At 45.6% G+C, this 23,843-nt stretch overlaps 1 protein-coding gene and 1 long non-coding RNA gene across 2 annotated transcripts in view; one reads left to right on the top strand and one right to left on the bottom strand.

Annotated features, from left to right (window-relative positions):
* MFNG (MFNG O-fucosylpeptide 3-beta-N-acetylglucosaminyltransferase) overlaps positions 1-16,873 on the top strand; it is a 31,090-nt gene extending 14,217 nt beyond the window's left edge. Inside the window, exons 5-8 of the mRNA XM_081879513.1 lie at positions 142-227; positions 13,851-14,016; positions 15,785-15,870; positions 16,369-16,873. Coding sequence (XP_081735639.1) covers positions 142-227; positions 13,851-14,016; positions 15,785-15,870; positions 16,369-16,435 — 405 coding nt within the window. The 3' untranslated portion in view covers positions 16,436-16,873. The remainder of the gene's footprint in view (positions 1-141; positions 228-13,850; positions 14,017-15,784; positions 15,871-16,368) is intronic.
* A 2,269-nt stretch (positions 16,874-19,142) lies between these two features.
* LOC309351267 lies at positions 19,143-23,282 on the bottom strand. Its single transcript, XR_014160771.1, has 3 exons — positions 23,048-23,282; positions 21,297-21,619; positions 19,143-19,223 (listed from the first exon to the last, which is right to left on the bottom strand). It is a non-coding gene; the product is annotated as an uncharacterized lncRNA (long non-coding RNA).
* Between the last annotated feature and the right edge of the window lie 561 nt (positions 23,283-23,843).

Genomic DNA, 23,843 nt, shown 5'->3' with positions numbered 1-23,843 from the left:
GTTGGGTTCCTATCATAAATTTCAACAAAACATTGAATCTCCTCTGCATTCCACCCTTAGCCTATAAGGGAAGGGACTGCATAGCTTAGTGGTAGAGCATGTATGCTGAATACCCAACATCTCCATTTTTCCTTTTTTCAGAAGTCAGTGTATTTTTGGTTTGCCACTGGAGGTGCTGGATTCTGTATCAGCAGGAAGCTGGCCCGAAAGATGGCTCCCTGGGCAAGGTGAGCAGTGACCACTAAAAGATCTTGTATGAAGGTCTCTCATTTCACATCTTCCTGCAATGGCTGGGATGGGGAACCTGTGGCCTTTCAGATGTGGTTGGACTCCATCTCCCATCAGCTCCAGCCAGAATGGCCAGCGGTCAGGGACAATACAGATTTGTGTAAAGTTTGCATCTGCTGATTTATATGTATGGAGGCATATTGAGCCAACTGTCTGAGGGAAAGCTGCTCTGCAAGTGAAGTTTTAACAATTAACCCCCAGAGCCATCCCTTAACAATGCTCCTGGATGGGAGGTTAATAGATGTAAATGAACATGAACATTTGCTGAAGTGTGCGCCTGCACTCACTGTATCTTTCAAAGGCATTTGCATGTGCACGCTGTAGGGATCAGACAGTCCTTAAGGTACTTTGGACCCAAATTGCTTAGGGCCTTGTGAATTAACACAAGAATCTTGAACCTGGCCCTGTGGCAAATCAGCAACCAGTGCAGGTCTCTCAGTAGTAGAGTAACAGGCTGTTGGTAGTCTGTTCCTGTGAGCAGGTTGGCTGCTGCCTTCTGTACTCCTTGCTACTGCCAGACCAGATACAAGGGCAGCGTCTCACAGTAATCACATCTTGAGGCCACCAATGGATGGGTGACTGCGATCAGGCTGTCGTGGTCCAGGACTAGTCGCAAATGGCGTACCAGCCAGAACTTACAAAAGCACTCCTGGACTCAGAGGTCACTTGGGCCTCTAGGGATAGTGGTGGATCAATGAGTACTGTCAGGGAACTGCCATCGGAGAGACAGGTAGTGGACAGGCTACAGGAGAATAGGAGAGAATCTGCGGTAGAAGAGGGAACCAGCAGGGGGAGTGCAGGAGTCACAGCGGAGGGGAGGCTCTGGGATGCTTCCAGTGAGAGTAGTGGAGAGGTAACGGGACCCCCGTTGGGAACGCCCACCCTTCGCCGGAAACTGTCACGCAGAGAGTCTCGAAAGCGCATGTCTGTCAAAGAGCTTTTATGTTGGCGTAAATTCCGTAGACGCCCACTGTCAGATTCTACCAGCGACTGACGGAGTCATGCTTTGGGGGCTCCGTTAGTGCATCGGTTTGGATGACCAGCCAAACCCCAGAGGGATCAAGCTTTTACGCACAAGCAGCACACTATCCCACCACAGCAATCTGACAGTCTTTGAAAGCAGCTTGTGCAAGCAGAAGGCATCATGAGCGAACCATCCGGAACCGGAGGAGCAGGAGCGGGAGCTGGCGCAGATCCAAGCCTGGAACAAAGGTACAGGGCGTTGGAGGTCCAGCTGGCACTGCAAACGGCGAGGCTCGAGGAGAGGAGGGCTCAAGATGCAGATAAGGGGAAGACCACCCCACTTGCCAGACGGGTGCCTGGACTGGTGCAGAAATTTGGGGGGGATCCCCGGAACTATCAAGCCTTTAGGACAGAGATGCAATATGCACTCAATCTACTGTTTGATGACTTCCCCGACGAGAACTCTAGAGTGGCGTACGTGATTGGCCATCTAGAGGGAGGGGCGAGGGACTGGGTTCGGCCCCTGATGGCAGCCAATAATGAAATCTTAAAGGACACAATGAAGTTTTTCCGCGCCATGGACTTGATGTTTTCCAGCGAGATCGAGCAGGGAGTGGTGCGCAGGCAGTTAATGGCGTGTAAACAGGGGAGCCGATCTGTACGTGAGTACTGGACTGAGTTCACCATGCTGATTCATAGACTTGGGTGGGACCTTGCTAGTGAACCTATTCAAATGCTGTTTGAAGAAGGTCTCTCTCCGGCAGTGAAAGATGAACTTTCCCGGGCGCCTAGGGCGGAGTCTATGGATCAGCTGACTAAATCAGCGCTGTCCATTGGGGCACGCCAGGAAGCTAGAGCTATGGAAAAGCGGGAAGGAAAGGGGGAACGTTGGAAGGACTTCCGCATTCCAGAGATTCCGGAGCAGCCTTTCCCGCCAGCAGAGCCGATGGAACTTGGAACAGCGCGCGCGCGCGCAGTTTCAAACACCAGTGAAGGGCGGAAGAAGGAGGGAAAGAGCGGCAAGAGATGCTATCTCTGCCAACAGCCAGGTCACTTTGCCAGAGTCTGTCCGCAAAGGAAGGAATGGCAAGGGATGGCGGGAACTGTTGGGGGGAAGGAGGAAGAAGAAATCACGGAGCCAGTAAAAGCCAACGCCTGGTTGCCAACATCAGGGCACAGCAGCCAGGCCAGGGAGTAATGAATGTGCCCACGCCGGAACCTCCAAGACCAGCGCTTGTGATAGAGGTGTTGCTGGAACTGGCAAACGGACACCCACTGAAGATAAAGGCGCTATTGGATTCAGGTAGCTCATGTAATTTCATGAGCAAAGAGTTTGCAGCTGCACACCAAATACAGACTATCCCATTGAGTAAGCCTTTGCAGGTTACCACGATTGATGGGAGGGAGCTGTTGGGAGGAGAAGTGAGCCAACAGACTGTACCAATGATAATGAGGGTGGCACGACACACCGAACTGATAGCGTTTAACGTAGCCACCTTGGGAGGAGCTCCTATTATCTTGGGTATGAGCTGGCTGGCGCTACACGATCCGCTAGTAGGCTGGCATCAGAGAGTGGTTTCCTTTGGATCAGCACATTGCCTAGAACACTGCAAGGAGGGAGAGGCTCAGGCAGGCGCCAGGGGCACTCTAGCAGGGATGGAAGTGATGGACAAAGGGAGGGTGCCACCACAATACGCTGACTTGCTTGACGTATTCAGCGAAAAAGAAGCAGATAAACTGCCCCCGCACAGACCCTTTGATTGTCAAATTACCTTACTCCCAGGAGCACAATTGCCAGTGGGCAAGCTGTATGCAATGTCAGACAGTGAGATGCAGGAGTTAAGGGAGTTCATTGACAAGAATCTCAAGCGAGGTTTCATCAGAGAGTCACGAGCGGTGGGGGGCAGCCCAGTGTTCTTTGTGGACAAAAAAAACACAGGCAAGCCCAGGCTTGTATGTGATTTCAGGGCCCTAAATGCAGTGTCAGAACCAGTGACTTTCCCTATGCCCAGAATTGATGACATTCTAACACGGGTGAGAAAAGGGAAAATTTTTACCAAGCTGGACCTTAGGGGGGCATATAACTTGATACGTGTGAGAAAGGGGGATGAGTGGAAGACCACTATGTTCACCCCCTTGGGGGCCTTTGAGTACACCGTTATGCCTTTCGGATTACAAGGGGGCTCCGCCTGTTTTCAATCATTCATGAATCACGTCCTGGGGCCACTGCTCTACAAGAACTGCGTAGCGTTCTTAGATGACGTTCTGGTGTACTCAGACAATGAGGAGCAGCATGTGCGAGATGTAAGAGAGGTACTGAGCAAGCTGCGAGAAAACCGGCTGTGGGTGAAACTGGAGAAGTGTCAGTTTCATACCAAGGAGGTGGAATTCCTGGGGTACCGGTTGTCTGACAAGGGATTGGCCATGGATCCCAGCAAGGTTCAAGCGGTACTGGAATGGAAAACACCAAAGACCAAGAAGGACGTGCAAAGGTTCCTGGGCTTCGGAAACTTCTATAGGAAGTTCATCAAAAACTTTGCCCATTTAACAGCGCCCATCACGGATTGTCTTAGTAGCAAAAAGAAATTTGTTTGGACGGGAGAAGCGCAACAAGCGTTCGAACGCTTAAAGCAGGCGTTTGCGTCGGAAGAGCAACTCTTGCACGTGGATCTACAACAACCAATGAGAGTGGAGACTGACGCGTCAGACCGAGCGGTGGGGGCCGTTCTTCTCCAGCCGGGAAAAGATACGTCTGAATGGAGACCGTGTGCATTCTTCTCGCGGAAGTTGAACAAATCAGAGAGGAACTACACAGTGTACGACCGAGAACTGCTCGCCATTCATGAAGCATTCCGGAAATGGCGGCACTTGCTGATTGGGGCGCAGCACAAGGTTCAAGTCCGAACTGACCACAAAAATCTGGAATACTGGAGAACAGCCCGAGTGCTGAACCAGAGACAAGTGAGATGGGCCCAGGAGTTCTCCAAATTCCACTTTGAGATTCGTTACGTGCCCGGCTCCGAGAACGTGAGGGCGGACGCTCTTTCCAGGAAACCTGAGTACTTAGAGGGGGAGGGAGCGCCTGAGGCAAGGCATGTAATCCCTGAAGACCGCTGGGTGTGTGGGGCGGCATTGGTGGGGCAGAGGGAACTGATAGAGGGTACGGAGAACGATGAATACGCCCAAGAGAAACTCAGAGAGCTCCGGAGGACAGAGGAGAACACAGGGGGGTTCGAAGAAAAGAACGGGGCGTTGTATTACAAAGGGGCACTGTACATACCCGACGGGGAACTGAGGGGCAGAGTACTCAAGCAGTTGCATGACAGCCCCACAGCGGGACATTTTGGACAGCACAAAACCATGTGGTTGGTTACCAGGGAGTTTTGGTGGCCCAAGGTGAGGGAGGACGTACGGGAATATGTCAGGGGTTGCGACAGGTGCCAGCGAGCGAAAGGAGAGAGGGTGGCGCCAGCGGGGCTATTACAACCCTTACCCACGCCCGAAAGGCCATGGGAGGCAGTATCCATAGATTTTATGACGGACCTGCCAAAATCCAAAGGCAAAACAGCTGTCATGGTGGTGGTAGATCAATTAACCAAGATGTGTCATTTTATAGCTTGTTCACATGCAGTCACAGCGGAGGAAACCGCCAAGTTGTTTGTAGAACATATTTTCAAGTTGCATGGCGCCCCCTTGAGGGTGGTCAGCGACAGAGGGAAACAATTTACTTCCAGGTTCTGGAGGAAACTTATGAGCTTACTGCACGTAGAACTCAATTTCTCAACTGCCCGGCACCCAGAAACCAATGGGCAAGCGGAAAGGGCAAATGGGGTTTTACAACAATACCTGAGGTGTTATGTAAAAGACAGAGAAAATGATTGGGTGGATAAGTTACCTCTAGCAGAATTTGCCTACAACAACGCGGAGAACGTGTCCACAGGGATGAGTCCCTTCCTGGCAAATTATGGGTGTCACCCCCGGGCATTCCCAGGAGAGGGAGGGGAGAGGTGGAGCGTGCCGGCGGCGGAATATTTTTTTGAAGAGATGGAGGCGATCCACCGTCAGCTTCAACTTAACTTAGAGAAAGCCAAGGAAGAATATAAGAAGCAAGCAGACAGAAATAGGAGGGAAGGTGAAACTATAAGGGTGGGGGACCGGGTGTGGTTGTCCACCCAAGGGCTACCGTTCAAGGGCGGGAGTAAGAAATTGAGGCCCAAAAGATTGGGACCCTTTGAGGTCATACAGCAGGTCAACCCAGTGGCATTCAAACTCAGGCTGCCCAGTCACATGAAATTACACCCAGTATTTCACAGGTCATTACTGTCGCCGTACCGAGAGGGACGCGAGTGGGGGGAGCGTGAGAGAGAGGCCACCCAAACGCCCGTGATAGAAGAGAGAGAGCGCGACATGAACGTGGCAGGAATCATTGATTCCAGGTGGAAGGGGAATCAGGTGGAATATCTGGTAGAATGGGAGGGGGAAGCAGAGTCGGAAAACACTTGGGTACCAGCAGAGGTAGTCAATGACGAGGTTTTAATAGAAACATTTCATCAGCGTTTCCCAAGAAAACCGCAACCCGTGGCTCGATTTAGAAGGGAACACTTTGGGACCACCGATGAGGAAGGAGAGTTTGAAGGGTTCCCAGAGTCAGGGGTGGGTGAAGAAGCCGACTCCGACGAAGAAGAGGAAGACGGGGAGAGAGACGGTACGCCGTGGCTGGAAGTGTTAGAATCCTCGGACGACGAGGAGAGTTCCTTCAGGGGCTTTCCGCCCTCACCGCCAGTGGGAGAGGAGGCGGGAGGGGGTGAAGGGGGCCCTGGGGGGGAGGTGGATGTCAGGGAACTGCCATCGGAGAGACAGGTAGTGGACAGGCTACAGGAGAATAGGAGAGAATCTGCGGTAGAAGAGGGAACCAGCAGGGGGAGTGCAGGAGTCACAGCGGAGGGGAGGCTCTGGGATGCTTCCAGTGAGAGTAGTGGAGAGGTAACGGGACCCCCGTTGGGAACGCCCACCCTTCGCCGGAAACTGTCACGCAGAGAGTCTCGAAAGCGCATGTCTGTCAAAGAGCTTTTATGTTGGCGTAAATTCCGTAGACGCCCACTGTCAGATTCTACCAGCGACTGACGGAGTCATGCTTTGGGGGCTCCGTTAGTGCATCGGTTTGGATGACCAGCCAAACCCCAGAGGGATCAAGCTTTTACGCACAAGCAGCACACTATCCCACCACAAGTACCCCCCAGACTAAACATTGGATGAACTTTCTGGAAGTACGAGCTGTTAGGCAGTGGAATGGTCTCCCTCAGGAGACTGTGGACTCTCCTTCCTTGGAGGTTTTTAAGCAGAGGTTGGAAGGCCATCTGTTATGGATGCTTCAGCTGAGATTCCTGCATTGCAGGGGGTTGAACCTTGGGGTCCTTTCCAGCTCTATGATTCTATGATTCTATGACTGTTACAACAGGAATGACATGTTTTGGGCCTTTGGCAATATCTTAGAACTCTCCAGTGGTAAAAAAAAAAGGAAACTGATTTGAAAACAGGTGCAGACTTTCTAAATGGCAAATGAATATGCATGATGTTGGTCAGCCAAAGGTGATGGCAACCTTTGTTAGAAAACCATATATTTAGGGAAGAGGTCATTCGTTGTAGAGCAGGGATGGGGTACATGTGGACCTATAAGTTGTTGTTGCTGGACTCCAGCTTCCATTAACTCCAGCCGGCATGGCCAGTGGTCAAGTATGATGGGAGTTAAATCCCAGTAATGATTTGGAGAGCCAAGGATCTCAGTCCCTGATGTAGAGTGATATTAATGCCCATGGGTCAATCTCCACTGTAATTTGAAAGTTGTGCTATTAGTAGTATTAGCATTACTACTTTTTTTATCTCAAAGCACAATGTTTACATAAGATGAAGAAAAATCGACAAAATATATATGAGACGAAAGCAGGGAATATACCAAGGAGAAATAAAAACAGCTCTTTCAACAACAAAAAAGTTACAAAAACAAAACATATGGTTGAACATTATCATTAAATTTTTCATTCCAGTAATGAATAAACAATGCCCAGTGTTCTACAAACTTGTTATCTAACTGGCATCTTTCCCAAACCCTTATATAATATGTCAGTTCAGTCATTTTGGCTATTTGCCCAATCTTTTCCTCACAGTCGTTAAACTTGGAAGCAGTTGCACTTTTCTTCTTAGCTGCCAAATTAATCTTGATTGTGCACAAAAGGTTAATAATAAATTCAAGATCATGTGTCCCAACCTTTCTAGGTATATCACAAAAGATAGAATCGTTTGTGAATCAAATGGTAATTGCTAATCTATAACATCTTTTACTATCCTAAATTATTGCTTGTCTGCCAATATATTTGTATTTTGGGGCAACATGACCAATTATGAATAAAATCAGCTGGAGCGGAATCATCCCACTAGAAATCTAAAACACACAGATACACATACACACCCTAAAGTAGCTCAAAAAGGATTTGATTGCACTGATCCTTAATTTTATATACATTTTCTCTCAAGTTCACACAGAATAATTTTGAAGGAACATTGTCCCAAATCTAATTCCATGCATTTTCTATGAATGTTTGAATCTTTCCCCTATTTTCTTTTGTACCACTGAATTTTGTTTCGATTAACATCCAAAACCGATCATGGCCCCGACTGCACTGGCTACCAATTTGTTTCTGGGCCCAATTCAAAGTGCTGGTTTTGATCTATAAAGCCTTAAACAGCTCTGGACCACAATACTTCAAGGACCAACTCTCCCTTCCTCTTCCCATATGAACCAACCCAGACCCCATAATCAACATTTGAACCCTTCTCCGTTTGCCTCCTCCACGTGAGGAGCAACACGAGAATGGGCCTTTTCTGCAGTGGCTCCCCATTTGTGGAATACTCTCCCCAGGGAGGCTTGCCTGGTGCCTTCATTACATTTCTCTAGGTGTCAAGCGAAAACATTCCTCTTCTTTCAGGCATTTGGCTAATTATACAATCTATAGCCTTTTAAACTGTATCTGTGAGGGTACTGTTTTTGTTACTTACTATGGTATGTATTTTTGCTTTCTATATGGTAAACCACCTTTTGATCCTTGGATGTTGGGCAGTATAGAAATATACATCATCAACATCATCATCATATATGACCAAATACTTGTTTTTAGTCTCAGTAGGAGATATTTACCTTTCCCACTGCAGAGCAAACTAAGAGTCTTGCACACCCTATGCCTGATATCGACACTAGAAGACAATGTAAGAGGGTCAAGGCCCTTTTGTGTTGCCCTTTGCTATGGCTCACTGGCATGCATGCTAAAGAGGAAGTCCTTCAGGAAGTCCTCCACACTAAAGGAAAAATAGAAGATAACAATGTCCAGGTCAGGCAGTCAGGGCTTCTCTCGCCATGTACTTCCTCCCACAAATTGATTTGATGGTTTATCCCTCCTTCAAACTGGTTTGATGGCTTGCCCCTCTAAAATGCTGTGTGCTTAACAAATACCATATCTGAAAATCCTGGGGTGAGGAAAGCCAGAAGATCTTACACTAGATGTTCTTTTTATGGCAGTGCATTTCCATTATACACAATTCTTCCTAATTAAATTATACCACTTCAACAATTTAAAATTTCCTAACAGTCCTAAATCAGGCAGGACCTTATAAATATTGAACAGATGCTAATGGTGAGACATTTGACTCAGTTTAGGTTTAAAAATCTTCCATGTCTCCCATACAACTAATATGTACTAAAGGACAGTGTATTTTCTTTAAAATCTATTCTGTCTTATGGCATAATATAATAAATAGTTCAGGGGAAGGGAATTTTTACATCCTAGTGTCCCAATTCTGTGCTTTTATCAGTACCAAACATTCCCTTGCTGCTGCTAAGGGTGATGAAAGGTAGCAAAGAAAAAGATTTGATACAGCTAATTGCCTGCTCCCAACTCTACTGTATGTGGCAAAGACGCATGCCAGTTTCATTCTCAGTTTTTGCCTCTAGCCCGAATGAACTTAGTAATATATTGTTGCCAGGTCTTTACAGTTATCAGTATAGATAGGAAGAACCATAAATAATGGTTTGACAAAATTATTATCTTTACTGTACAGATTGTTCCAAACCATTAAATCTTTAAATTAGCCCGTAACAGAAACTTCTGCATTTCCTTAATCACGTTAACATAATTATCCTCAAACAACCTATTCAAGCAATCGGAAGACTATATTCCAGGTATTTAATGACATAGGTTTTCCAGGAAATTTCAGAAAGGAGGTGTGCTTCAACTTTCATTTGTTTCTCTGTGTTTAATACCAGAATTTTTGATTAAACCCCCCTGATCTTATAACAAGATACTTCATTGAAAGAAGTAGCAGACAAAGTTATTGTAATGAATTTTCATTCCTCTAGTAAAGTCCGTCCAGTCCAGTCCATAGGATTTATTAATTTTAGCATTTTTCATCACTTTCCCCCTAGTAAATAATGACTTCTGGTTCTATTGCATTTTCAGGAATAAAATACTTTACTTAAAATATCATATATATTGTCTAGAAGACTATGAGCACAAGTCTAACCAAGCCTATTAAGAAGTAAGTCTTATTGAAACAAATGAGGCTTTCTCCCAGCTAAATTGGGTTGGGATTGCGGCCTCAACAAATGCTTCAGATATGTTGCACATACAGCTGCTCCATTTTTGCATGACGAGGAGTCATTTCCTTTGCTACTTTGATTGCCAGGATTTTTGCCAGCCTTTCTCAAATTCCGTACAGCCAATCTTCCAATGATTGAGGACCCCATAAGATAGAAAGACCCTATGCACATACTATAGGCTCTTCTCTACAGCTTCTTCCCTCACTCGTGAGCAGTTGGGGGAGAGGGGTATGACAAGATGACAGTGGCACAGCCCCACTCTCTCCCTCCATGTGATCACAATGGTGTGAAGGACACTGACCCAAAATCACTTCTGTTGCAATACATCCAAAGCTTTTCCCATGGTGTGGCTATACTAGACCAGTTTTTGCCAACTGGGTATTCTCCAGATGTTTTAGACTACAACTTGCATCAGCTCCAGTCAGCTGGCTGGGGCTGATGGGAGCTGTAGTTCAAAACATCTGAAGCATATCAGATTACGATACGATAATCTTTATTGTCATTGTCCCATACAGAACAACGAAATTGAAAAATCTACGTAAGACATTCAAAAACCAACAAGCCTGCTATCCCAGCTATCCCAACCTGATTAGCCCGCTAAAAACTCTGATACCCCATTTTTAAATACAATATACTCCCATAGAGACTCCTTATATTGCATTTAAAACCAAAATCGCATTTGGGTAGAAACTGTTTCTCAGGAGGCTAGTCCTAGTCTTTATAACCCTGTACCTTCTTCCAGAAGGCAGAAGCTGAAAGAGATCATTTCTGGGGTGCACACTATCCTGCGCTATCTCTGCAGATTGTTGAAGGCTCTGTGATTCTGTTCTCTTATGAGGATCATGCCTATTTTAAATGGATCAGTTCCTACACATTTCCCCAAGCTTTTTGCTCTCTTTAAAAAACAACAAACACCAAACCTTCTGCTTGCTGATTTCTTTTCTTTTGTTTATTTAAATAAGCTGAAATTTTAATTAACTGCCCTGTCACCACTGACTTCTCTCCATCCCAAATAACAATATGACCCATAGTCTGTATGTGTGTTAGTTTAAAATACCGCTGAATTTTTTCCTTGGTAACATTCTTAAGCAATGGAGTATTTAATTTCCAAGACTGAAACAAAATGGTATGTCCATCTTTCAATTACATGGTTATTGGTGCAAGATCTGCATAAAGCTGAGACTCTTACCTTAACATCTACTGTTTGTGTTAAAACACCCGCTGTGAAGAGACAAAATGAATATATAAATGTGAGTAATGCAGTCTCAGGTCAATGGATAACAACACCTCCATGAATCAATAGGCTAAAAAAAGCTCTCGAGTCTAGATTCTTTAATACTTCTGGAAACATTCCAACCAGAGAGACCACATCTTGATTTGTCCAAACTCAGTGGATTTCTCCAACTAGGGTCCATTGCAATCCCTTCCTACAATCATCTTGCCCTCAACAACATTTTGCAGGCATTGAAACAGTCCTGGATTCCCTCCCTCTCCTTTGTATCAACAATTATATATATAAATACATCCTAAGGTGCTGTTTTGATCTACTACATATGTGCCTTTCACAAATTGTCTATTCTCATATGCAAAATAATATATATTTTTTTTCTTTTTTTAAAAAGACCAATTTGATATGTATTTGTAACAATTGCTACTCTCCTTTTTAAATAAAACAGGCTGCAAAAATGGCTCCTAACTTTCATGTTAATTGGTTATGAACAGCACTGGGGACAGATTTAGGCACTTTGTAGATTTTGTATTTCCAAAATATACAGGGCCACTGAAAATCTCTTTTGTGTCTAGCAGAAACTAATCCCTGGGGTCCACCAAGACAAAGGGCAGGTTATAAACAAAAAACAAAAAACAAACAAACAAATAAGTCTTATTGAATTCAGTTTCTGAATAAAGAGTATATAACAGGGTTGGGGAACCTGCAGCCCTTCAGATGTTTCTGGACTTCAGCTCCCATCATCCCTGTCCATTGGCCATGTTGGCTGGGGCTGATGGGAGTTGGAGTCCAACAACAATTGGAGGGTCACCATTTCCCCAACTCTGGAATTATAACACTTCATGCGGCCAATGAACTGAATTGCGGGCCTCCAGATGTTGTCAGATCCCAGCTCACTTCGGGCCAATGGTGAGAGATGATGAGCGTTCTAGTCCAGCAACATCTGAAGAGCACCACGTTGGCTAACCTTGATGTAGATGATGGTGTTGTCAGCCTGCCTAACTTCTGTTGACCTTCCTTAACAGTGCAAGCCTGCTTGTGTTTTCTCAGGAGCCCCATTGTATTCAGTTGTGCTTACTCCCAGGTAAAGGTGCATAGGATTGCAACCCAAGACTATTACAAACTATGTATTTTTGAGCTCCAATAGCAATGGCAATGCCAGGACTTTCCTTCCTTTCTCTCCCTCATCCCATTTTGCTGAACATCCAGCCTGAGACATTCTGGAGAAGTCAAAACTTTGCTTACTATTTGTGATATTTTAGTTACCCCCAATATGTATCACCCCACAGTAGTTTTCAGCACAGCTCCTTCTCTCTCCCTCTCTTTGCATTCAGTTACCATCCCTCCCACTTCTAAATATGGATTTCTTGCAGGGGGAAAAAGCCCAGCAGCTTCCCTTCTCTTTTTGAAGTTTTAAACCAAATAATGAACTCATTAATTTTCATATTACACAGGAAGTGGGCCAGGAAAAGGAAGCTGCCCTGTTGAGGAACTTATTAGCACATTTGTCTCTTTTACACAGAGTATTGATTCAGACATCTGATTTGCAGGCAAACGGGGTTCAAAAGGAATAGGGCGGATTTGTTGAGCATGCATTCTAAGAGTGAAAAGACAGCTGAATCTAGAGGCTCGGCCATTGACTGGTTGCAGTTTAGAGGACTACAAAGCTAGCATCATTCATTGGCTTTCCCCAGCCTGGTGCCCTCCACATGTTGGTGGGCTATGTAGCTTTGCAAGAGTTCCCCACTAATGGATTGATGTAGGCATAAATACAAGGGAAGCCTTTCTAATCCCAGAGAACAACTCTTAAGAACCTGAGCTAGAAGCTTCCTCCTGTTTGATTCTCTGAGCAAACACTGATGGGCCAAAACTAGCAGATGTCCAAGAATTGAACGAAGCTTGACCTCCAAGTCATGATGGCTATATATTACTGCCAGGAATGTAGGCACATTATTATTACTATTACAGAGCCAGACATTGGTCTATCTAGCTAGGTATTGTCTACACTGCCTGGCAGCAGCCATCCAGGATTTTCGATGGGGGTTTCTCCCAATCCTACCTGGAGATGCTGGGGATTGAACCTGGAACCCTCTGCATGAAAAGCAGTGCTCTACCCGGGGAAAACTGCAGTCAAATCCGACAGTGCATATTCTTGTTACTTGGTGACCTTAGGAGCTAATGACCCCAGAGCTGTATTGCTGATAGGCAGAGACTCAGGCCATAGAAATGTAATTGGTAGAGAGGGCTCTGTGTGATGTCATTTCCCCCTCCTCTCTTGAGTGGGAAGAATCAAAGAAGTATTTCCTATTCCTTCCCTCTCTCTTTCTCTTCGACCAGCAGGAGGACATCTGACTGTGCCAGGGGCTGGCAGGGCTGTGAAGAATGTGTGGTGGAGGTAGAGGACCAAAGCAGTGGCCTGTTCTCATCCACCGCATTCAAGAAATCCAATAACAGAGTTGTGCACAATTGCACACAATTATCATTGTGCGATGCTAATTAAAAATAGTATTTAAACCCAATAAAATGGCTATGATTGTAGTGCCATACAACTTGAGGCCAGAATTACACAGATGTTTATGTATGTGTGCCACCTCTCAGCCCTACCTGCCCACTATGATATAATTCACATTCCCTGGGGAAACACGGGTCTTCCACTATCCCCACTGTCAGATTCCTTTCCTTAACTTTATGAAATGAATGGATCTGGCCTGCTTTGTTTTCCAGTGGCAACAACTTCCTGATCACATCTGAGCTCATCCACCTCCCAGATGACTGCACCGTGGGCTATATCATTGAACGTAAGCTAGCCGGTCACTTGGTCCCTAGTGACCTGTTCCACTCTCACCTGGAGAACTTGCACGTCATCCAGGGTCCCCAACTTACTAAGCAGGTGAGATGATGCAGGAAACACCATCTTGCCCTTGTTGGAGAGAGTGGGCACTTTCCAAATGAACTGTTTTTGAATGACAGTTCAGATGCATGAAATTGCCCCTCCGCTATGCATTTGTTGCTCAGAATCCAATCATCTCCTCTTGAAGTTGCACATCGGTCGCCGTGATATAGCATTTTCTCAGTCGAATTGGGATGTGTTGTATTTTGTACCTGGGGGTAACATAATTCTTTCCCCAGATGAACTCATCCATTGCTGCTGAGATTGCTGGGGCCAGCCTTACACTTTTCGCTACCGCCTGTGGCATGATATCTCCCCATCCATTATGTGTGACCAGATAGCCTGCTATTGTCTTTGAATGGGGATTCGCAAGACTATCAAAATGCGGCTGGGGTTGTCTGGATAAGAGAGAGGGAGGGAGGGAGGGAGGGAGGGAGGAAGGAGAGTCAGGAGAAGGAGAGAGAGGAGCAGGCAGGAAAGCAGTCATTCACATCATCTCCTCAGTAATTGTGACACTGATTGAATCAATCATGCATTATTTAGAGGAGGTTTTCCTGACAAATGCTTCCCCAGACACTTCTCTGCAATAATAGGCAAGGGGATGGAAAAGCAATTAACTAGCCAATAAAACTTCTGCCAGTCAAAGTCCAAGAAAAGGCAACTCCTTCCACTCAAGAATAGAAGTCTTAGTGCCAATAACTTGCCCTCTTCTCCCCTGAGGGCAGTGTGACCCAACCAGCAGAATCACAGAGCGAAACTCTGGCTGGACTGTACCATTTTAGAAAGCGGAGGGTAGGCCACATGTTTCAAGGGTGGGGAACTTGTGGCCCTACAGATGTTGTTGGACTCCAGTTCCCATTGGTCCCCTTCAGCACAGCCCAATGGTCAAGGGTGAAGGGAGGAACACCTAGCAGCCAATGAAAAGGCTTGGTAAGTTAGAACACTTTTACTGTTGTTGTTGTTGTTAAACAAATGTATAAATTGCTTCATAGCATGAAGCCATTGAAGCATTGTACAAGATAAAGATAGAAAATAACACAAAAATGCAAGCTTTAAAATCAATGAAATAATTGCAACAAACTCTGAAAGCAATAAAACAAAACAACAACATAGCCAAATATTCCATAAATGACTGGGTCAGACCTTGGGGAAACCTTGAACAAAAACGTGTTCAGTAAGTACCAAAGCATTAGGCACCTGCCTAATTTTGGCAGGTGATTGATTCCAGAGGGCTGGAGCTGTGAAACTAAAAGCCTAGTTTCTAGCACAAGCTAAGCACACTCTCTCTCAGCAGTGCCCCATTATACCTGGTATAGTAGTTTCTATGTTGGTTTTTTAAACACCAACAGCATGGGGGGGGGGATGGCGGCAGAGAGGTTTCATCTTGAATGCTCCATCCCAACTAGAACTGCCCCCATGTGATTCTGCTGGTTATGTACTTTAGCTCTTTAATCTGATCCCTTGCATGGCAATTGCTCAAAGGCAGAAGAGATGCGAAGAGCTTGGGAAAATATGGCTAAACCTGTATTCTCAACAAGTCTGGAGCACCTGGAGAAAATAGAGGTTACTAGAAACTATCCAGGCATTGTAATTTGGCTTTGAATAGTTTTCAGGTAGCAGAATGCATGTGTGTGTAATAAATTGGAGAGGGCAGGAGACTCGTACCGCTGAGAAGTATCTTTGGCTGTGATGTGTAAAAGGAGTTTGTTGCCCACAGGGCATGTATATTCCTCAGTCATCTCTCTTCCTTTCTGGTATTTCCTTGTAGGTCACTCTCAGCTATGGCATTTTTGAGAAGAAGCTCAATGTCATCGAGCTTTCTGGTCCTTTTTCTCCACAAGATGACCCTTCCAGGTATCTCCCATGAGAGCAGATCTTTCACAACGTGCTGGCAATGTTAAGAGGGCTTGAAGGACAAGGGTAAAAAGCCTGAATAGAGCCAAACCGGGGGTACCAGCAGAGCTTGGGGTAGGGACAATGCTGAGTAGAAGCCTGCAGTCCTACGGCCAGAGCTGAGCCAAGCATTTCTGCTGCTCATGGTTTGCTCTCTTTTATCACCCTTTAAGCTCAGCCTTTATTGAAAAGTCTGGAACCGAAGCCAAACATTCAAGGTTATTCAGCCCCAAGGGGATGGGCAGGGCGTACTTTGGCTGAGGCGCCTATTAAATCTATACAGGATTAGAGGGTGAGAAGCATCCATCTAGACATTTCGCTGCAGTGCAGTGTGAGAGCATCTGGTGTTGAATGGGGCACTGGGGAGCACGTACTCCTCACATGCAGCCCTTTCCCCATCTGCAGTAAGAGCCGTCTCTTTACATTCCTCCTCTCTCTCTCTCTCCCCCTCCTTTCTAGGTTCCGATCGCTTCACTGCCTTCTTTATCCAGACACTTCCTGGTGCCCACAGCCAGTCATCCTGTGAAAACTGCTCAGAAGGTCTGGCCATGAATGGTGGAGAAGAACATGAGAAGAGCCCTGCTGGACCAAACCAAAGATTTACCTAGCCCAGCCGCCTGTTCTCACAGTGGCCCAGGGGCCCAGGGGCTGGCCACAAGCAGGACATCAGTGCAACAGTACTCTACTGCTCCTGATCTCCATCAACTGATGGAGATGCATGAGGCAGTTCACAGCCATCATGGCTAGGACCTCTTGATAGCCTCATCCGTCACAAATTTGTTTATTCCCCCTGTAAAGCTGTCGAGTATTCCAAATCCCTGTTCAACAGAGACCACAGTAGCTGTGTGTTGACTTAGCTGAGGGCTTTATTGATTACTGAAGGAAGAGCTGAGGCAAGAGGGGAGATACGTTAAAGTGTGTGGCAAGAGGATGGATTGAGAACTGCTCTTCAGGTTATGTCAAATGAGGTAGTAGACTGCAAATGTGACTGCCCTTGGGCCAACTCATATAACTTCTGCTGTGAATCATATCTCCTTACATGCCACCTGTATACTTTCATGTGGGACTCAGTTCATATGCCTTGCCTATGCCATCACTTTTCATTTTGATGAATGTATCACACTGATGCCCTGGTTCATCACATGTGATGCTCTACATGTGCCTGAAGATATGTTGGAATATGCAAGCCACACCACTGCTTTTGAACTTTGGGTTCACAGATGTTGCCAGACTACAAATCTCTTCATCCATGGCCATTGGCTGAGCTGGCTGTGGTATGTGGGTACCCGAGGTTCAAGTACACTGTTCTGTATGCTTTAGGGACCAGGGTCTTGTCAGATTAGCATTCTACCCTGACATTGACAGCATCACTTGTGTCACTCCTGCCTACAGGGATGGACAGGTGAGGCAGTGGGGAGATTGGGGCAGTGCAGATGCACCAGCAGGTGTGCCAGATTGGGTCTGCCAGAACATTTGCACTGCATGGACTTTGCTGCCAACTTGCCCCTCCTCCTCTGCCTCTCAGGAAGCAGCAATGATGTGACTGATGGGTGGTTACCACCCCACCACCCTGTCTCCTGCTGGTCATTGAGATAACCATCAGAGACTTTTGTGGGTGTACAAATTGCAAAGGTTGATAACAGTCAAAGAAAAATCCAAGAGCAAAAAAAGATGTGAACCATGTCTCTTGTGCAGTTGTCCTCTATTTTCGCTTTCCTCCTGGTGACCTAAGGCAGGTTGTGACTAGAGAGAGTCTCTGGGACCATAGGCCATTAGAAGAGCTTCTGCTTTACATGCAGAAGGTCCCAGGTTCAATCCCCAACATCTTCAGGAGGCCCTGAGAAAGACTTCTGTCTGAATCCTTGGAGCATCACTGTCGACTCACTATATTGCAGTGCCCACCTTTGGAATGCTCTCCCCATGGAGACGCACCTGCCATTCCGGTACCCAGCTTTGTTTTCCTAGGCTTCGCCAGACATTGTAAGGCACTGAGAAAGTTGTGTTTTTATCTGCCGCGTTTTTACTCTTTTTATCTTTGTTTGGCTGTTCAAATATTATTGCATTTAATGTTTGATTGTATTGTTCTGTTTTTATTGTGAGTCACTCTGGGAATGCACACTTGTTGAAGGTGTCGGATGAACAAAATTAATCAATACATAAAATGTCCAAGAATGATTCTCTACTCACTGAAATCTGAAAAGGCACCCTTAGCTGTAACTGCAGTAGCAAAAGTAACAGGAGGCACTTCTGTTTCTCTACCAATCCAGGCAGCCTTCTCAGTTACGTCCACGTGTACCCAACATAGCACAATTCAAGGTTCTGGCCTTGACCTATAAAGCCACAAGGACGTATGGAAAGCCTGGTGGATCAGGCTAAAGTCTGAGTATCCTTCAGAAATCCTGAACTGGGTTTTGGAAGAAGCAAAGTTAGTCGTGGTAATAATAATACTGGTAGCAACAATAATTAATTATAATTTTGCATGGGGTAGGGTTAGGCTGAGAGATGGTAACTGGCCAAAATGAACATTATCACTCTGCCAGAATTTGAACTTTAATTCCAGCTTGACACCCTAATGACATAACCACACTAGTGCCATTTGGATTCGCACCTCAGGCACCAGATTGTTTTGGGCTAGCTCTGCCTCTTTGTGAATCAAATCTGTTGATTTTGTTAAACCACTTTCTAGGGATCTGGAACTTTGACATTTCCTACCAACTTCTCAAGCAGCAGATTTTTAAAGGGCTGCCCTTACTCTAACATTCTACGTGACTCTACACCTTAACATTTTGTCTCTAAGGAGCCTGTTCTTTCATCTGAGAAGTTTCTGGCGACAATCCTGGCCTTGTAACTTCCAGCTATTCCTCCCTCTGAGTACAAAGAGGCGTGTGAATCAAATAACAGGGTGCTGATCAAAAGCCCTGGGAAAACGAAGCCTGCACTTCAATGAAATGCGAATCAGTGTGCGTTCTGAAGCTCTTGGTGCGAAATGAACCTTTTGAATAAATAAATAAATTTGAGTGAATGGATGGTGGAGAATTCATTTTTTTATTTTTTGATCAGGACAGAAACTTAAGACCTTTTGCAGAATAATCCACAGTCTGTAAAAGGAGGTCCCTGTCTTTAGTCGGTCCAATGCTTTGAGCTCCAAAACTTTAAGAAGAACCATTCCATCTGAAGAACAGAAAGAAGGATAAGCAGTCCTTTATTACGAGGGTACTCAGGGATATGCAGTACCAGCACCTATTTTTCCCCTAAAAGACATGCACTGAGGATAAGGAGATCAATGACCACCAACCTGCCCACAGTGAAAGTCCCTACGCACAAGAATGAAAAGAACAAGAAATTGTATTTGCAATATACCACACAAACAAACATGCCAATTACTATGAAATACCAGTAATACTCCATTTCAGCTAAATGTAGCCTTTCTCAAATTTGTATAATTTGGGAAGAATTATTTTTGTGCTGAGCTTTAAGGCAGCATCTCTCCTTGAAGTTCGACATGAAAAGACTCTTACCCGAGGGACTAGGACTGGGTTAGGCAAACTCAATAATAGATTACATTTGGGGCTTATCTACACTGAAGCAAAATGTGGATTTGCACCTGCCTGTCTCCCCATTAATATAGGCGGGGGTGCTTCTGTATGTCTTCTTTATCTTAGTGTTGTCCTGGACCTCCCCCTGCCCCGCCCCCATCCTTTAAATGTAGGTTTTCCCAATCCTGGTCATTCTGAATTTTCCAAGCATTGAGAAACCCTGCAGTTAAAAGGAAAGGTCTGGGATGATGCTGGGATGGGGAGGGCATCATGTGGATGCCCCATCGTTAGGAGAACACTAATGATTCAATTCTCATCATTGCAATTTGACATAGAAAGAATACATAACCATGCCAACGGAACACCAGTAATAGTCCCATTTCAACTAAAAGTCGATTGCACCATTGCAAAACATTAATTTGCCCCTATCTGAACCCCCGCTCCCCATTAATGATGTTTCCAACATGTATCCCCAAATAGTTAAGATATTTCCAAACCAGCTAGAGAGCTCAATTGGGGATACCTGTCTAAACACATTTCCATTAAGAAGGATTTGGGGATGTTGTACTTAGATCATAAGCAGAATAAGACTTAGAAATACAACGTTTGCTGTGAATAAGGACCAAAAAACTATTCTGAAGTGCTTGACTGTAGCAAAGCCTGAGAAGAGGGTATAAAATGCTTGTAATGCATGAGGTAGGAGGGAGAGAGATAGGAAAAAAAATCTGGGCTTAGAAAATTACTTGGCTTTGAAAAAGAAAATTAAATGGGGAATATAACATTCACCAGGTTTTAAAATGCTACCATAAAGATGATGTAGAACACCCGGTTGTCCACTGAGGGAAAGATAAGATCAAATTAATTGGAAGTACCAGCACTGTAGACCAGATTGGTTGTCTTGGGTTATTCCGTGCATATAGAATTTGCTGCAGAATATGGTAGCCTGTTCAGAATCCTAAGTATCTGTCTGTCTGTCTGTCTGTCTGTCTGTCTGTCTGTCTGTCTGTCTGTCTGTCTATCTATCTATCTATCTATCTATCTGAGAAATATGCCAAATCATCCCATGGCTATCTCCCAGCATGACCAAGAGGCAGGGACTATGAAGATTGGGGCTTGAGGAGTGAGTTAGCAGCAGTTGCAGCAGTAGATTCATGCGAGTATATGAGGAGATGAATAAAGAGAGGTGTTGGTTACAGAAGAAGCCATAAGACTATGTCATAGCCCCCAAGACAATGACTTGTCGGAGGGCATTTTTACATCTTCTGCTCTGGGTATTGAATGAGACACTAGATTCTACCTTTGTTTCTCTGAGTAATACAGGGGTCATATTTGTGAGCTAGGGCTCACATGCCTCTTCTTTCCCTCCACAGCTGCTGGAACACCCCCTGGCCACCAAGATTATGGCAGGGTGCCAATTACACTCTCAGGGCATGATTTCCAAGCATGTGGCATAGCAGCTGTGTTCAAGCTAAAGGCAATGACCCTGGACACAGTCGTCCCTTCCTTAGGGAATAAAGCTGGGGATTCAGGCCATGAGGGAAGTGCCTCAGGGCTAGCCTCAGAATCACCTAACCACAACGAGAGCTTGTGGCATCATCATCCCCACCCCCACCCCTGCTGGCCTGAAGACATTGTATAGCCCTCCTCTGACTCAGAAGACCTCAGCTCGGACGCCCTAGAGCAGGGCGGTCCAACACATGGCGTGGGGGTTGCATGCAGGTGACACTGTGGTCTAAACTAATGATCCTCTTGGGCTTACTGATCAGAAGGTTGGCGGTTCACATCCCCATGACAGACTGAGCTCCTGTTGCTCTGTCCCAGCTCCTGCCAACCTGCAGTTCAAAAGCAAACCAGTGCAAGTAGATAAATAGATACCATTGTGGCAGGAAGATAAACAGCGTTTCCATGCACTCTGGTTTCCATCACGGTGTTCTGTCACACCAGAAGCGGTTTAGTCATGCTGGCCACATGACTCGGAAAGCTGTCTGCCCAAATGCCAGCTCTCTTGGCCTGAAAGTGAAATGAGCACTGCAACTCCATAGTCGCCTTTGACTGAGCTTAACCATCCAAGGGTCCTTTACCTTTACCTTTACCTTACCATGGTTTGCTTTGAGGAGAGGTCAGAAGAACGTAAGGGTGTTTGCCTCATGGGGTTGTAGAAGGTCGCTTGAGGCCTTATGGGGAGCAAGGGAGAAAGGATGGAGTTGTTTGAGGAAGCAGGAGGATGGTGAAGCTAAAACAAATGAAGGTCATGTGTCAGGATAAAAGGGTGGAGAGATAAAGTGGGCAGGCAAGGACATGGAGGGTTTTGAAGTTGATGTGATGTAATAAATAAAGAACGATGTCTTGGGCGTCAGTTGTTATATAGCCTTAAGTCAACAAACTAGATTTGGGAAAGCCAGATTAGTGTCCTGCTATTTTGCACGGAAGGGGTTCTTTACAGATTTGCTTCATATTGCCAGGAAACCTATGGACAGATGCTCAATATCAAAAATATACATGTTTGCTTAATAAAAGGATAATAAAGGTAATGTGAATATTATCAGGCTACAAAAACATGTACATGAAATAATGTGGTTCCTAAAATACAAGAACAACACAGTCTGCAATTACAGAAATGCCAAGGTTCTCGAACTTTACTTAATCACATCCATTCTAAATTCTCTTTGTGAAAACAACAACACAGGTTTATTATGAACACACTCCCCGAAGGATTTTAAAGTCTTTGGGCAGGTACAGATTTAAGTACAGGTGGCAGAAACTAATTAGTTTACCTTTAGGCCAGTTGGCCAGCCTTCAAAAAAGGGAATTTCAAGAATATTTAGGAGTTCAAACCCCAGGTCTTATCCTTGCAGTAAAAGTACCAAGTCATTTTAGTTTTAAAGATGAATATTGTTATGGGAAGTGTATTCTTATAATGCGGGGGGGGGGGGGAGGCAAGGGATCTTTATGGTTGCAAGTCATCTATGCAAAAGTGCTTCAATGCTTCATGGGAGAGGTTTTCAATCTTCACTTTGAGGGTCAAGATCTGACTGGCCCCTCTGTTGCTCATAAGCACATAGCCTGCGGATTCCATCAGTATCCAACAGGTGGTGGTAACTTCTTATGAACTTCCATTAAGAATTCTTTGGGAGCTATATGCGAAGTTCCATTTAGGACCTGCAACAAAATGTTCCAGCATGGAGTGCTACTGTTCAGGCATCCAGCCACCCAGCCAGCCACTGAATAATCTCAGCACATTTTTATACTCCTCCACCCCCACCTTATTTGACTGTTTTCTAAACTAGAAAGCCCCTTGTCCTCATAGGGGAGTTCCTACAGCCACTTGGTCTTTTTGGACACCCATTTCTTGCCTACCTAGGTGTTGTTGGCCTTTGTCAATCTTCTTCACTTGTATGTTCCCTTCTGGACTTTCAGGTGCAAGTCCCTGCAGGCCATGTTTATATTTTCAAAACTGGATTGTGGTTCTAAATAAGCAGAGCCTCTTTAAGGCTGTTCCTGTCGCAGCCCCGCTCCCCTGCAAGTGACAGGAGGAAGGGAAAATCTCCTGCAAAAAACTAATTTATTTCCATGTTTGAGGTGATGCGTTATTAATTACTGACCTGAGGTCTGTTGAGCTGCTGATCTCTGATGTTTAAATTGCTTCCCAGGACTTAACAAGGTCATGGAAGTTAGTCAAATATTTAGACTGAACACAGTAAAACATCATTTTGTGCCTCTTCAACCAGATGCTTGTTATTTAACAAACTCTCTGGGCAAATTAAGTTGAATGTCTTGTTCATGACTTCTTACAACTTGCCTCTATTTCTGCTGGAACACTGACGTCTCTACAGCAATAGACCTTGGGAAAGGAGAAGCATGTGTCTGCATTAACTCTTCTGGCTACATCCAAGCACCCACCTTTTCTTGCAGCAGTAAGACACGGTCCTCCTCATCCCACCAGATGCCACAGCTTTTGAGCTGAGCAACCATTGTTTAATCCGCCAAGCCCCAAAGGTGTCTTCACCACTCACCTCTTTCAATAAAGTTGGCTAAGCTCAGTTCCTCCTGTAACTGGCAATGAGCTCCAGACACACTGGAACCCTTGTCCCCATGAAACGTAATGTCTGAATCCGACACCGCTGAGCTAGGTGGGCCTCAGCAGAAGGCAGAAGCAGAACATCCTACCTTCCAACATTCCTGAGATGGAAATCAGAAAATCGTGGGTGCCATGCTGCAGCGCGAGTCAGCTGGCCGCCACCCTCGCCACAGCCCCTACCTGGCAGCTGCATGCTCCCTTCCTCCCTCCCCGCTCGCTTCCTCTGCCCACCCCACACCTCATGCTGGTATGACAGGGGCGGCAGCTACGGCTGTGGCAGAGAGGGGCCAGCAAGAGTGTTGTGCACGTCCGCCGCAGGA

Source organism: Podarcis erhardii (assembly GCF_964252035.2).
Source record: "Podarcis erhardii genome assembly, chromosome: 10".
Taxonomy (NCBI): Eukaryota; Metazoa; Chordata; class Lepidosauria; order Squamata; family Lacertidae; genus Podarcis; species Podarcis erhardii.
The sequence above is the reverse complement of the archived record's forward strand: the minus strand, read 5'-3'. Positions and strand labels throughout refer to the sequence as shown.